The 16,559-nt window shown below is 43.8% G+C and overlaps 1 protein-coding gene across 4 annotated transcripts in view; it reads right to left on the bottom strand.

The window, feature by feature from the left end:
• Positions 1 to 16,559, bottom strand: part of BOC (BOC cell adhesion associated, oncogene regulated) — a 77,494-nt gene that overhangs the window by 29,702 nt on the left and 31,233 nt on the right. For all 4 annotated transcript variants that reach the window (XM_081301044.1, XM_081301043.1, XM_081301046.1 and 1 more), the window contains exons 2-3: positions 6,285 to 6,458; positions 5,379 to 5,657 (exon numbers count right to left, since the gene is read on the bottom strand). In XM_081301044.1, the coding sequence (XP_081157170.1) occupies positions 5,379 to 5,657; positions 6,285 to 6,381 (376 nt within the window). In that variant the 5' untranslated portion in view covers positions 6,382 to 6,458. The remainder of the gene's footprint in view (positions 1 to 5,378; positions 5,658 to 6,284; positions 6,459 to 16,559) is intronic.

Genomic DNA, 16,559 nt, shown 5'->3' with positions numbered 1-16,559 from the left:
AGAAAAAGACAACATTAAAAATCTGCCTGAGATCCCAGTCTTTAGACTCAAGGATGAAACATCGACTTTTACCTGACTCCAGGCCGCATGAGCCAATTCTTTAAAATAAACCCCTTTCTTGGTATAACATGTAATTATACATGTATTATGTCATACATACATAATTTGATTTATCTCATATATTTGTGTGTGTGTGTGTGTGTGTGTGTGTTTGGTGTTGGTTCTGGTTTTCTGGATAACATTGACTTCCTTGATAAAGAAGCTAGAAATATTTTAAGGAACAATGTCTACAATGGTGCTTAATGGCCTATTCTAGCTCAAAGCCAGAATGCAGATGATTTTAATGAAGTCTCTCGTAGAAATCAGAAGTAAGGAGAGCTGAGCAAGAGGAGGCATGGCCAGTTTGAAGATTTTGCCATGCTGAGGGCCCAGGTCAGCATAGCCTGTCAGCCCAAGCCAACCTCTGTCTGAAGGAACAGTGAGCAGCACTGAGCCCACAGAAACAGATGGGCAGCTCTGTGGGCTACAGTGACAAACACAGTGACACCCCTGTCTCTAAATGAAACACAAAATAGGGCTAGGGATGTGGCTCAGTGGCTGAGTGCCCCTTCAAAATATAGACATCTATATGTCATTTGACCCTGTGTCTGGTGATGAGATGGTTATGTTCATTCCACACAATTGGCAATCTGAGCAATTAAATGATTTATCCAAATTCAGAGCAAAGACTTAAACCTAGGATTTTAAAATTTTATTTTTTTCCCATTATACTAGTGTGGCTGTTCATTGTATTGATGGGGTAAATTAAATTATGATCACAAAGGGCACCTCGTCCCTTTCTGACATTTCCTCAGAGTCGTGAAGGTGGCTCCTCAGAGGGAACACTTTCTTTCCTGTCAGCCTCTCTACCTGCTGATCTCTGAGACGTGAGAAAGGATCACTAGGAGTACATGCCTGATCTTCATGCTCAAAGGTCTTATAGAGAGTTCCAGAACTCCTTTCAATCATACCAGCATCAACTGAAGACTTCACATTAGCTGGAAGACTAAAATTTCCACATATAAAACTATAGGTAGGTAACTTCCCAGTTACCGTCTATTTTATTTCCAACTACAACTGGGACCGTGAATGCTTGAACAATTGGGAGAATTGCTTAAAGAATAGAAAACGTTAAAAGTAAAGGGTTAGGTAGGAGTTATCTGAATGGTGGGTTGTTAGAGGTAGGGGACAAAGAAGAGCCTCCCTGTGGCATGGTGGCTCTGAGGAACCCTTGGGCCTCCTTGCTAAGCTATGGTATCTGGTGTTCCCTTGGTGGTGTCTGCTATTGGTTCAGGAGCACAGTAGGAATATTTGAGTCATGTAAAGTGGTTTACCACCTGGTATAAAGCTTCTGACCAGAAAGAGGAAAAAAGGCAATCAAAGTCAAAAGCATTTTAAAAATAGGAATTAGACAAGATGATCGGAAATGAGGTACTAGTAGCAAGAGCGATTTCTCAAAAATGAAGTTTAAATAGGAAAGAAAAACATTCTCCACAGGGGAGTGTAAGATGCCCTGTCCTCAGAGTGAGGGTGACTCTATCTGATGGCCAGGATAGCCTGGGTGGAGGGGGAGAATGCCCAGGTGAGACTTTTCGGGTGGTCTCGACTTCTGGCTCCATTTTACCTGAAACCCAGAAGTAACACTGGTGTAAGAGAGGCCTGGGCCAGTAGAGTTCTCCAGAGGCCTCCTGAATCCTCAAAGCAGGTCCTCAGCCCCATCATCTAAAGCTCTAAGTGATGGCTAAGAGTTAGGCCAGGTGGTGACATTTTGCCAGGTAGGCCCAACAGCACCCACTTTGTGTGAGGATGAACACGGGAAGGCAGGCTCAAGAGGCCAGAGGAAGAGAAGGCAAATGCTGAGAGTGTGTGGGTGCACATGCCTGTGCCCAGCCTTTCCTGGAGACACAGAATCCCGTCTACCCTGCAGCCTCCTTGTCCACCAGCCAACCAGCAAAACAGCCCCCATTCTGCTCAGGAATGTGCTTTCAGAAACTTAATCTAACTGCTAAATCCAGGCCAAATCCCTCAGTGGCATTAACCCAAAGACAGCACCCCTTTCTCTCTCCCCCACCTGCCTTCCCGCCACTGCTGTCTACCCCAAGCTTGGGAGGCTGCGGTTCCATTCCACCAGCTCCACCTTCTGCGAGACACGGACCCCCAGTCTGCTCACCCCATTTCCAGTGCTTTCCTTCCCTCCACTCAGGCCCACACATTTCACTTGTGATTCATGTCTAAATGACAAGCCAATAGTTCTTGGCTTTCAAACAAGACCGCTCCGCTCTCGCACATGCCCCTTCTTCTCTCGCTGTGTCTTCTTGGGCTGCAACCAAACCCTTCCCTTTGTCCTCTCTGCCAACCACACATCCCTGCAAGCACCAGAGAGAGCAGCAGCCAGGAAATTTTTTTTTAAATAAATTGTCTATAAATTGTCTCTCTTCACCCAGATACACCTTGAAGCAAGAGGAGGAGTCCAAAATCAATCTTCTCCTTTCTAACCCTCCCTTTGCCAAACAATAAAAGGTTCAGCCTGATTCCTAATTACCCTGAATGAATGGTTATGGAATTTCTGGAGCCCCCACAGACACGTGCAGACCATTTGTAGATGAAATCTCCCTCCCAGATACCCTCTAAAGGCATAAAGTTGCTAAAAGGCATGTCTTATTTATAATAATGAACAGCTGGAAGTGAACTAATTGCCCAGCAATAGGAAAAGAATTCAGTTCCTTATGGAGGAGCCACTGGGGGATGTTCTAGGGCCATCTATAGTCAGGAGCATGCTTTGCTGGGGCCGAAGGATGGACCAACCAGGAAGGGGCATGATAGGATGTGCCAGAGTGATGGTTACACAGCGCACTGGATGGTTCACTAAAGATCAATACACTTTGTGTATTTTACTGTGAGCATTTTATACTTGTTTATAAAGAAGAAAGTAAATTATTTTATGGTCAATGGCAAATGCATATTATATATACAACATCAAGGGAAGAAAATAAATAGACACTGGAATTTAGTATCATCATTACAATAATGTAAAAATAGGGGTATGGATAAAGACTTGAAAGTGTATGTGCCCAAATGACAGTAGTTCGTTTGTAGAGATGACAGGCTTGAGAGAGACATTGTTTTTATATATTCTAAAATTTCTATATGCAATCACAATTTCCAAATATAAAAGCCAGCCTCAGCAAAAGTGAAGCAGTAAGCAACTCAGCGAGACCCTGTCTGTAAAAAAAAATACAAAATAAGGCTGGGGATGTGGCTCAGTGGTCAAGTGACCCTAAGTTCAATCCTGGTACCCTGCCCCCAACAAAAAAGCAGAAGTAGAGATTATAAAAAAGAAATATAGTTATGACCTCAGCCCTTCCATTAAAAACTTTATGTTAGTGGTACTGGGGACAAAAGCCAGTGCCTTGTGTACACTAGGCAAGTGCTGTACCCCTGAGCTACACAACCCCAGCCCAAGTCAGTCCTTACTGATGTGGTGAGATGTCTGTCCCTTCCCCACTTCCACCCTCTTCACCTAAACCTCCAAGCACCCTCCCTTACACAGAACCAGCTGGCGACAGCCTGCTGGTACTCAGACTTAATGGTGCTTCCTCTGCCACAAAGGAAAATGGCTCTCACTGTGTGGGGGTTTCTGGGGGCAGCCTGACCCCTCAAGGAGATAGCTAAGGACACGCTCTGCCTCCTCCCCTTAGAAAATGGCTGGGTTGCTCAACTATTTCCCAAGGAAACGGGGGCACAGCCAGCAGCCTGTATTTCACTCTCCCACGGAGCAGAGTCTCTCCAGGGAATCTGGGGACCAGAGGGCTGGCTTTTCTACTTCCCCATCTCTTAGCATTTTCCTGCCAGAGCTCATGCCTCGCACACTCCAAGGGCCCCAGATGGCCACGATGGAGGTGCATTTCAGAAGCTTGCTGTCTTAGGTATGAGCCATGACATGGGACCATGAACTTCCTGGAACTTTGTCATTCATGAGGGTGGTGATGGCAACATGGAAGCCCAAAGCAGGGGTGTCAGGGATAATGAGATACTGCTAAATCATGAGGGAATAAGCCCTGGAAATCTCAAAGTGGAAATCCAAATGCCATTTAACAAATTTCCCTATTTTCTACACCTCAGGCTCCAGAAAAGGGCCAAGATGGAAGCTATTCTTTATCCTTCCAGGTTCAACGTATCATAATGAGTGTTGGGACTGCTGTGCAGCCTTCCGTAATTAATCTGCCAAAACTCAGGTTGCCTTATTATAATGGGTGGAAAATTAGGTAACACAGGTGCAGTGCCCAGGACGTAGCACACACAAACAGTGAAGCCCGTGGTGTGTCAGATGGCCAACCCTGGTCACTCCCACCTGGCACAACATGACAGGGTCCAGTAGGGTGGGCCCATGATGGTGGCGACTGGAATATCTGTCCTGCATAAGGCTCCTCTTCCCGCTGTGACTACGTCAAATAACTCAGCCCTCACTTTGTTCTGTGGAACCCTCATAATATATATTTAGGTAATTTTGTAAAAACCAAGTCTCACTTTTACAAACATGAAAGAAATAAAAACAGTCATGAGACAATCTGGCAGGAAGTACCTGGAAACAGAATCCACCAGATTTTATCAGGTTGGGAGCAACCTTAGAAGCCATCTGGCCCTTGGATTCCATATGTTGGCCTGAGGATCTATGTTCATGGTCATGTAATAATCAGAGAAAACAGAGATCACAGATAACACTGATTCTATAACAAGCAGAATGTCTGCAGACAATGACTTTAATAAACTACCTTATGCTGAGCGTAACGATATGAAAGGAAGAAAGAAAGGAGGGAGGGAGGGAAGGAAAGAAAGAAAATAAACCTTGGACCAAATTGCCACTGAAGGTCTTGGTGGTTTCTGTTTTCTTCATCTTTTTCACTATGCTCTACAATTTATATTCCAGGCATCTGAAATATGCTCGCCACTCACAGAGGCCAAGTCCTAGAAGGACAGGCTCTGTTACCCAGCCTCCTACATGCTCTGACTATAAAGGTTAAGAGAATGGGGTGATGGTGATGGAGGGGCAGGGTGACAGCAGCTGGTCCATCACAGGGTGACAAAGTGGGGACACAGGATGTGGCTCAGCTCTGGGATCCCCAGAACTGTTCACCCCCTGCAGATGTTTGCTCCAGATACTGTCTTGCTCAGAGATTCCCCAGGCCATGATGGTGCCCTCAACGTTGGCCTCTGATTGAAAATTTCAACAATTAAGCACCCTTTTATGGAATGACTAATGACAGGAGGTACAAATGGTAGGGGGAAAGAGACTGGAAGAGAGGAGGTGGGAACACATAACAGCAAAGGAGCAGACTCACTGGCTAGTGTCACTGTGGCTGGCACACTGGCCACAGCTCCTGCAGGCATCCGGGCCACACACTGGTAGCGTCCCACGGTGTGGTTGTTGAGGGCAGTGATGACCAGGGTCCCTCGGGTGAGGAGGACGCCCAGAGCATCATCTGAGCCATTCAGCTCCTTCCCGTTCAGGCGCCATGTTACGTTCACCCACGGGGGTTCCACCACACAGCCCAGGATCACAGTTCCTCCCAGCTTCTGGACAGTGGACACAGGCTGGACAGTGACCCGAGGGACCTCGTCTGGAAAAAAGAACAGGCATGCAGCAATGACATCAAGCCCCCAACAAACCAACAACATCACCTTTTTAGAACCACTGCACCCTGGTACCCTTCCAGAATTAAGCACCCAGGACTTGATCTTTCTCTGAGTAACCTGACCGCCACTGCCCAGCCTGTCTTTACTTCTAGCAAACAGATCTGAAGTGGCAATGTGTCATAGAGACAAGAGCTCAGGCTCCAGAGTTGGAGAGAAGACCTGAGCTGAATCCCAGTGTCACCACTTCTGAGCCATGTGACTTGCCTTTTTCAGTCTCATCTGTAAAGTGAGGCCAATCATATTCATCTCCCAGGGCTGGCAGGAGGCTTACCAACCATACATGTCCTGCCATGGTCTCATACAATAAACAAACAGTTATCATTTCCTCCTCCTCCTTGGGTACATCTTTGAAATCAATACAATACCAACATGTAACTGATATGGTATCACGATAGTTCACATCTTGTGTTCTGGAATGTGCCCTTGATGGGTGGGAGCAAAGTGTTTTTGTTTTTGTTTTTAAGAATTATGATAAGATGCTTTATGCATCCACCCAGCTCCAAAACAGAGTCCTTCCAGGGGAAACGGACCGAGGGCAGGTGGGAACTCACTCAAGTCAGCCAGGCAGCCCACTGTGGCCAAGATGAGCCAGGTGAGGGTGACCTCCGGCCTTTTTCCTTTCTGCGTTGTCATGGTCCCATGCAGCATGATGTGTTAGAGGATCCCAAGGCAACGTTCCATAGGCCACCGGGTCACTCACAGAGCTGTTGCAGTCCCCTGCACCACTATTGTAAGAGAGAGAAAGAATGGGTGTGGTGAGAACACCTGTGTGTGCTGGTGGCAGCCACAGGCAGGGCTTCACCCCACAGGCCGGCTTCCCTCGCGCTTACTGGCAACATTCCGTAGGGTCCTGCCAGGCTGTGGGAAGACCAAAGAACCCCCTCATGCCCTTCTCATGTAAAAGAAGCCTCTTGTCAGGTATGCGCTTGACCTAGAAGGTGATGTTATTGTGGTAAGGATGCTAGAGCTTTTCCCAAGGGACAACAAGAGGTACCCAGGACATGGAGCCAAGGATACAAACAGGCTGGGATCTACAGCCCCATCCAGGACACAGGGCAGGGAGTGTCCAGTGCAGAAGCTGGAACAGATAAGATTATTCTTAGCATTTGCTTGCCAAAGGCCAGGTGGCATGCCATGCTGCTAGTGAGGAACACTGTGGGACAGCACTGTCACTTGTGCATGCACCTGTGTGCGGAATCCTCCTTTTAGGGGAGGTTCCTGATTAAAAAATCCTACAGTCTCAGTATCTCATGAAACTGCTTTGACTCTTCTCATCTGGATTCCATGCCTAATAGATCCCTGTGAATGCTCTTTATTCCTGGAATCAGCCTGCACTCATGGGGGTCATCTGGCTCATCTGTAACCTCTAGTGCCAGCACAAACATAGGCACAAGTCACACATCAGCCAAGGCAGGCCCCTCACCTTCTCAGGGCATGGGGCCTCATTTCAGCTTCACTTGCTGGTTGCCACTTTTCTACCCTAGTGCTGAAATTCTGGAATTTTCCATCTCTACAACATCTGTGCTCTTGACAACTGCCTAGGTTGCATTTCTACCCATAAAATAGTCCCTTGAGGATTTGCACGGCTCCTCCAGCTACCTAGTGACACATCTCAGCCATCAGCCACCCCTTCACACCCACCTAGAACATTAAATTCTCCCCTTCCACAATATTATTCCTTACTCTCCTGTAAATTATGACCATTAAAAGATCATGGCAATCACATAGCAAGTATATATTCTCTCTCTCCTCTCTCTCTCTCTTTCTCTCCTCTCCTGTCCTCTCCTCTCCTCTCCTCTCCTCTTTTCTCTCTCTCCCTTTTTACCACAGCCCAAACCAAGGTTTTGCTTCTATGCTTCTCACTGGTGTATTTTTAAAATACTAGCAAATAAGGAAGGTGGATCACCACTCTATTGGACAGGGAGGGTTCAGAATGAGTTCCTATAACACTGAGGACATCATTCCAATGACAGCACAGCAATGAATCTTCTTGAATCCTGTACATATGGCAATATCATTATTGTCTTTCTAGGAAAGTGACCTACATTCAACGTTGATTCTTCTAGACCAATTGACCTAGTCAGAAATTTTTGAAGATTTGCAGTCACCATTGAAAAATCTGGGAAAGTAATTAAACTTCCTAGCAGATAGCAGGGTGGACCTCACTAGTTGGTGGAGCTCTGGCAACCTGCAGGGTCTGCAGGAAGAGGAGGTCCCTAACCTCCAGCCCAACATGCCTGACATGGGGACTGCAGGCTGGGCTTGAGACTCTTGCTCTGTTCTTGGAGGGGCTTGGGATTTGCCTAGATCTTTTGCTTCTCCAAAACCTCTTCAGAGGGAGTGAAGGGGACACATCCACTGTACCGAGAAGCACCCCCCAAACCAGACCCAGGGCCTGTCCCCACACCAATGCTCACAGTGTTTTCCAAGAAAGACTCATTTCTTCTTGATTTTTATTCTCTCCCTCTTCCTTGTGCCTTCAACATCAGGGACCCACAAGACTTCTCAACTACTCTGGGAAAGGACAAGGACACATTCTCTAAAAGGGGTTTAGAAGAAAGTTTTTACTTTTCAGAAGTTTTTTTTTTTTTCTTCCTGGCAATTCAAAATAATTTCCTGTTAGGGGAAAGAGTGCTTTTGTCTTTTTTCCAAACAATTCAGTGAATCAAAAGACCATATTACTAGCAAAGTGAGATCATGCAGCTGCAGAGGATGTGAGCTGGGCCTGGCAGGGCAGTGAGGGCTGAGAGGTAGAGTGCCCTCTGCTGCCCCAGGGACCAGCTGAGCTCTGCGCACAAAGTGTCTTCTTACATCTACACACCAGCCCTTCAAGGTGGGAGCCATCATCCCCATTTTACAGGTGAGGAAACTGAGTTTCAGAGGTGAAGAAACTTGCCTGGATTCACACAACTGTAGGCTTGGGCTGAAACCACAGGTCAGGTGGATACCAAAGGTCTATACTTTTTAGCCACAATAGTAGCTTTTTCCCATTTTGTTTTCCATTGGGGCTATGAACCCAGTGGGTGTTTAAATAGTTGAAACAAGAGTGACATAAAATAGTGATCTCTTTATAAAAGAAAAGTTCCTACTAAAAAAGCAAGCTTTTGGTGTCCTCTCAATTTTCCAGACACTGGAATTAATTCTCTAAACTACTATTGCCCAATTAGATGGCATATTAATATAGAACACTGTACGAGATCCCAGTCGTGGGATTTTAAGGAACTAGATTATTCACGACATGCCCCAGATTCCCGGAGTCCTTAAGGAGATTGATGTCAAGCATTCCTTTTCCTGCCCCAAGGAAGGAGAGAGGAAGGGAGTGGAGGAAGAGAGGAAGGGAAGGGAAGACGGGAGGGAAGGAGACTGAAAATGTATATGAACTACTAAAGGGAAAAGAGGAGAAGTCAAAAAAGATGGACAGGGGGCTGTTTCTTATCTGACCACAGGGCGGCTACAAAGGTGTTTGGGTTGTAAAATCAACAAAGGTTTTACTGAGGAAATTCAGCCCAGACACCCTCCTGATTAGCGAGGACAAGGCAAACAGTGCCTGTTACTTCTGCACCCTTGGTGATTTATAAGGTTCAAAATGGAAACAAGCCCCACTTCTGCAGCCAGCCACCAACCTGCTTTTAAAAAACAACAAGGAGAAAAGAATGCAGCGGAGAAGTGAGAGGGAGTGCCAAGAAGCAGGTATTCCGAGACAGAGAAGGGGGTTCATCCTCATGATCCTCATGACGGAATGGTAAGCAGATGCTGTTTTAATGACCCCAAAGCAGGACAATGGGGTCTCAATGTAAAGGCAGAACCATGACCAAAAACTGGGTGTGTATTGTGAGGGGTATCACTGAAGGTATGATGCTGTAGTTACTTCTTGGACCAAGCTACCTTGTGAATTTGTTCCATAAAGAGAAAAATTCCAAAGATTTAGATGACAGACAATTTTACTGTGAATTTTTTTTTTTTTTAAGGAAAGCAAGGCTTAAATTGGAGAGTCTAATTGCAGTATAACTTTGTCTCATTGTGAAATAAGCGAGGTACAATTTCAGAGTAAAGGCAAGAGTAAGGTCTGTTGTTTTTCTTGGCAATGCAAAGTATGTCTGGATCCTTCTATTTTCTTATGCGTTTTCTCAGAAAAAGAGGAGAAATCAAGGGGAAAAAATCAAAAGCAGAGGGAAAAGGAAAAATTAATTCTTGCCATGAATTCCTCACTGAGGTCTAGGTACTTGCCATTTTTAAGGGTAATTTGGACACGAAAAAGAAAATAGGTCTGAGAAGTTTCACTGCTGACATACTTGTTTCCCACTGAAATAATCACCTCCAAACAGACGTTTCTGAAACTTTCCAAAAACAACAACAACAAAACATACTTCTGGGTTTGAGACCAAGCATGAGAAATTGTAGCCTTGGAATATTTATTTTTTTTGAGAAAATTACAAACAACTGAGAGTGGATCTGGAGAAGGCCATCTCCCCCTCCCCCGTAGAGGGCGGCTGATTACATGGACTAAGAGTGAGACAACGCCACAAAGGTCACAGTCTCATCCCCTAGACACCCATGCCACTGCAGCTGCTACGGAAAGGGAAGCCTGTAGGAGCTAAACCACAAAACACGCCCTTTGGATGTCTTGAGACCAAAAACCAAGATGAGTGCAAACCGAGAGTAGGATGTAGCAGACAGTATGCAGAGACTTTCTCAAAAACATCCTTTAAAGGCAAGAATGAGGTCAGACAAAGTCCTTTGCTCCATTGGTTGAGAGGGGCTATCTACAAGAAAAAAATAATTTCTCCCCCAAGGTAGACTTTTTGCGTGTTCCCAATTTTGTAGAATTAAGATTCCTATTTCTGATGATCTATGAGGACAAAGCAAAGCTTTGCTCCTAGATGGGATGCTGAGTGGCTGGGTTCAAGTGTCAGCAGTTCCTGGTCTCAAGAAAGAGGACGGAACTCCTGCCTGGAAGAGTGGCATGGGGGGTGATGCCAGGGAAATAAGTGAATTTAATTCTCAGAGGGCTGAAAATGTGAATTTTGATAGCCTTAGGAGGAATTAAGAAAGAAAGTTTACTAAAATACCATATTGGACACCTTTAAAAATATACAGTAAAAAGTTCATTTTTACTTAAGAAGTGTACTTTACCCACAGACCTAATTAAAAGGAAACATTTTAAAATGGGAGGGACCTCAAGAAAATACAATAATAGCCTAGACTAATACATGTTTTTCAGGTCCGAGTGAGTCTGTAACTCACAGATGATCTCCCAACCAGTTAGAAAGGATGGGTTCAGGACACAAGTCAGGTCTCCTGCTCCTAGACTAGGATGCTCCTCACTAGTTCAACATTGCTTCCAGCAAGTTGTTTCTGAGGCCACATTAACTGACTGCTTAGAATTGGCTTTATCACTAATTTTGCAATGTTTCTGATTTTACTTCTTTATGCATGAAAATAACATTACCTGGATTATCATCTCTAATTGTAACTTTTTTTTTGAGGAGGTTGTACAATCTTTTTTTCTAATCTTTTATTGATTTTATTTTTTTTAAATACACGACAGCAGTGGAATGCATTACAATTCTTATTACACATATAGAGCACGGTTTTTCATATTTCTGTATATAAAGTATGTTCACACCAATTCATGCCTTTATACATATATTTTTTTGCATTACAATTCTTAATTCACATATATACCACAATTTTTTCATATCTCTATTTGTATATAAAGTATGTTGACACCCAATTCAAGTCTTCATATATGTACTTTGTATAATGATTTCCATCACATTCCATCATCCTTGCTAATCCCCTGCCCCCTCCATTTCCCTCCCACCCCACTTCCCTATCTAGAATTAATCTAATTCTCTGAGAAGGAAGTGAGGAAAACTACCCCATTCACAAAATCCTCAAAAAAAAAAAAGATATTTGGGAATCAGCTTAACGAAAGAGGTGAAAGATCTATACAATGACAACTACAGAACCCTAAAGAGAAAAATCAAAGAAGACCTTAGAAGATGAAAATATCTACCTTGCTCTTGGATAGGCAGAATTAATATTATCAAAATGACCATACTACCAAAAGCACTACACAGATTTAATGCAATTCCAATCAAAATCCTAATGGCATTTCTCATAGAAAAAGCAATCACGAAATTCATCTGGAAAAATAAGAGACCCAGAATAGCTAAAGCAATCCTTAGCAGGAATAGTGAAGCAGGTGGTATCACTATACCAGACCTTAAACTATACTACAGAGTTATAGTAACAAAAGCAGCATGGTATTGGCACCAAAGCAGGCTGGTAGACCGATGGTACAGAATAGAGGACACAGAGACTAACCCACAAAATTACAATTATCTTATATTAAATGAAGGTGCCAAAAACATGTACTGGAGAAAAGAGAATCTTCAACAAATGGTGCTGGGAAAACTGGAAATCTATATGCAACAAAATGAAATTAAACCCGTATCTCTCACCATGCAAAAACTTAACTCAAATGGATCAAGGATCTAGAAATTAAACCAGAGACTCTGCATCTAATAGAAGAAAAAATAGGTCCTAATCTTCATCATGTGGGATTAGGCCCCAACTTCCTTAATAAGACTCCTATAGCACAATAATTAAAACCAAGAATTAATAAATGGGATGGAATCAAACTAAAAAGTTTCTTTTCAGCAAAAGAAACAATCTGTGAGGTAAATAGAGAGCCTACATCCTGGGAGCAAATTTTTACCCCTCACATATCAGATAGAGCACCAATCTCTAAGGTATTTAAAGAACTCAAAAAGCTAAACACTGAAAAAACAAATAACCCAATCAACAAATGGGCCAAGGACCTGAACAAACACTTCTCAAAAAAGGATATACAATCAATCAACAAATATATGAAAAAATGCTCATCATCTCTAGCAATCAGAGAAATGCAAATCAAAACTACTCTAAGATATCATCTCACTCCAGTTAGAACGGCAGCTATTATGAAGACAAACAATAATAAGAGTTGTCTAATAGTAACTTTCTATGTGATCATTTTCATCTGCCTACCTTTTATATTCTAATCTAGAACACTCTCCTACTGTTTACTGCACAAATCCCTTCAAGAGAATTTTCTGTGGTGATAGAGACATTCTGTATTTGTGCTCTTTAAATACTTGAAATGTGGCCAGTGTGACTAAGGATCTGAATTTTAAATTTTCTTTAAGTGGCTCTATAGGGCTAGTGGTTGCCACATTCCATAGCATAGGTCTAGATGAAAATCTAGATTACTGGCATCTACCCAACCACGTTGATGTCAAATGCGGACAATAGCCATGGTTTAATGTTCTTAAATAGGAGTCCCACTCTAGCCAGTCTCTAAATATATTTGTCCTTTAGTCCTTATCCAAATTCTGTGTATGAGTCTTTTATTAAAAACCTATATGTATTATGATTTTTAAAATTATTGGGAAGAAAAATATTACTAATCTACCACATTCAAGAGAGAATGCAAGTAACTGAGAGTATTCAAAGATGAATTCAGTCCCTAGGAATTTAAAGTCAAATTGTGGACACAAATCCACTAGCACTGGGCAAGTATCAGTAACGTCTTCATCACTCCCCAGCCTTCTCCTAGTTTGCTCAAGACAATGTGACTAGTGTTGGCCAATGAGGTGTGAGTGTGTCAGGTGTCACTCCTGGAGCAGGGCACTCAGGAACTGGAGATGCTTCCATCTCTCCCTCACCTGGTCTGGCAGCCACATGCCACATGTTTAACAAAGCACAGCTACAAGACAGAAGGGAGCAGCTTGAGATGGGAAATGAGAAAAAAAAAAAAATAAACCTTTGTTGTCCAGAACAACTGAAGTGTAGGGATTACTCTCACATAGCAACTGTAGCACGCTTTCCTCCAACAGCTTAAGTGACCACCAGGGCAGTCACAAATGCCATGTGGTAAATGAGAGCACTTTCACGAAGGTGCTCTGGAAGTGGAGTTTGAAATTGGGACTTCAGGGGTATGACTATGTAAGGAGAAGGAGGGCACAAGAAGGTAAAGAGGGGACACTGGCCAGGTGGGGGCATATCTCCTGTGTGCAGGGCAGCCAGTAATCAGACGGGCAGAAAGTTCTGGAACAGGGCTCTTTACATATTACCTTACGCCCCAGGAGTAACATATTCTGGGCAACCATCCCTAATACATGCCCATGTATTTATTTTAAAATTAAATGCTTATGCTGCAGAACCAGAATCTAAAGAACACTGGGTAAAAGTGAAACCATATTTTAATGACCCCCTTAATCATGATTGTTTTTCATCAGTTAATGCCTTAAGACAGAATGCCTATTTAGGATTAGGATCATTACTAATGGCATGGGTGTAATCTCTTTTAAATAGTCTGCTCAGATGTTAATTGTGTTGTTGACTTCTCATCAGATGTGATTTCATTATCAATTTTTTTTTTAGCTTCTTAATGTGGCCTGAAAAGGGTCAACTCTGCCTTTTTCTTTCTGTTTGCATGTGCTTAGATTATCAGCATTCTCAATCCAGTTTCTTTGCAGCAATCTCTTTAAGCCACTTGTCCTTTTGTGAGAGTTAATTTAGTTAAAACTAAATAATATAATCTGTAAATCCACTTAACAGAGAAAACAGGAAAACGGGAGTGAATGAGCAAGTGAGATCCCTACTGTCAAACCCTCCACACAGGGGAGAGGTCTTGGATACTGTTGTGACACACAGTTAACAACTTCTAGTTTCTATACTAAATATTAGGAAAGCTGGACTGCTTTACTATTTCTCTTTTTAAAAATTAGTTTGTTTTATTTTGAAGTGCTGGGGATTAAACCCAGGGTTTCACCCATGTGCTCCACCACTGAGCTCCATTCTCAGACTTACTTCCTTTTTTAGATAGAAATAAACATTAAGGGAATCTCTACTATTTTCTTCCAGCACCTAATAGAACCATGTGTGTTTCCCCTTGGGAACTTGCACCCTATTTTGTAGACTATTGTGTTAGAATTAAAAGAGTCAGGCAGGACATTGTGACCGAGTGGAAGACCAAGGAAAAGAGTTTGAAATTAACCCCATGGACAGAGTGAAGGTATTGGGTTCTAAGCAAGGGAACGTCTACTCCAAATGACACTTTGAGAGATTATCAAACGCAGGCTTCTCTCATTGAACATGATTTATAACAAGCTGCTATCAGCTTATTTCAGGTGGGTGGGATGTCAAAGCAAGCAGAAAGAAAAGAAGCCTGAGTAGGCTCTGGGGAGGAACCCCCATAAAGATCTATCTAAGCAAAGGTCTCAGTCTCTTGATTTGCCCAATAAGCATTTGGTAAAATGCATCTCATTCTCTCCCAGCTCCTGCACTGGGGGAAAAAGTTACTAGGGAATCACATTGTCACCCCTCTCTGTAAAGAGATTTTAAAAAATATCTATCCATGGGGGTGGAGAATGGTTTATTGCTAAGCTGGAAAAAGAGAGAAAATAAAAACCACTTTTTCTTCTACACTCTGAATTCCCCCACCCCTCTTCCATATAAATTCAATTTGACAACCCTGCTAATTGGATAAACGCAGCTCATACACTCCTAGAAGGCTATTCCCTTTTCTTTCTTTTTCTTTTCTTTCTTTATTTTTTCTTCTTGTTTTGTTTTTGGAGAGCTCAAAACAGGGTGATTGTGCTGTTCTTCAACACGAATTCCATCTGCTTTATTTCTCTCTCTCCATTCAGAGCTGCTCCTGAATATTTATGAAGACTTCCCTCCTCGCCTCTCCCCTTTCTACCCCACCTCCACCCTCCTTCCTCCCTGGACTTCCCTCTCCCCATCGGGCCTCCAGCCTCCTCTCCCATCTCAGAACTAGGACAAAAAACTTCCAGATGCCCCCCCTCCCTTTAGATAAACACAGGCCGTGTCAAGTGTGAGGAGAGGGGGAGGTGGGGAGGGGGTTCAACTGCCAGTCAAGCCCCTGGCCTTCAATGCGGCTGGGGGCCTACCCTAATCTGCTGCATGCTTGCCATATGGGGGCTGTGTTGCCCCGGGAGACACTAACAGGCAGAACGGAGCTTAATAGAGTCCATATTCATTGTGATGCAGTGAGATAGCTCCAGGCACCACTGCCCTTCGGGCTGGTTTCATTCTTATGTTGCCCACTTTCTGTTTTTCCTCCCTTTTCCTTTCTGTCTTCCTTTTCAAAGGGCCTGGTCTCCAGAGAGTTCTAATCTGGAGAGATCTGAGCAGCTGGAAAGGGTAGACTTTGGGGTTAGGAGTGAGGAAGGCGATGGTGGTGTTGGGAGGTGCTGAGGTGATGAGAAGTGAGAGGTAGGAACCCCCTGTGGGCCGGGGATGCAGGCACCACACAGCCAGGGAGCACGTGGTGTTGTGTGCGCAGATGTGGGCAGGCTGGGGTCCCTGCACAGGGGCAAGGCTGGTAAGGTGGAGTGGGTGGGAGGGTTGGTGCATCTCCTAGCTGTGCCTTCAGGGACAGCAACCTTCATATTTACTTAGAAGTCTATAGCCTCCTTTGGCCCATGTCCTTCTCTGGCAGGTCTGGCACCAAGGAGGAGGTGACAGTTATGTCTGCACAACCAAACTAAAGGCATAAGAAACCTCTTACGAGTGAGCCGTCCAGCAGGTCAGGCCTCGTCACAAGTATATGTGTGACAAGAGACTTGGGGTTCTGTGAGGTTAGAGGTGGTCTCCCTCTGCCCTAAAGGGAAGGAGGGACAAGAACTGCCAGGAGAGAACAAACATGCATTTCCCAACAGGTCAAGAGACTAAAAACTATAACCAAGATATGGTAGAATTCCCCAGAGAATAGTTTCATAAGTTGCAAAACAAAGCTACTTGTTCTGTGACTG

This window comes from Spermophilus citellus (assembly GCF_964194105.1).
Source record: "Spermophilus citellus genome assembly, chromosome: 7".
NCBI classification, from domain to species: Eukaryota; Metazoa; Chordata; class Mammalia; order Rodentia; family Sciuridae; genus Spermophilus; species Spermophilus citellus.
The sequence above is the reverse complement of the archived record's forward strand: the minus strand, read 5'-3'. Positions and strand labels throughout refer to the sequence as shown.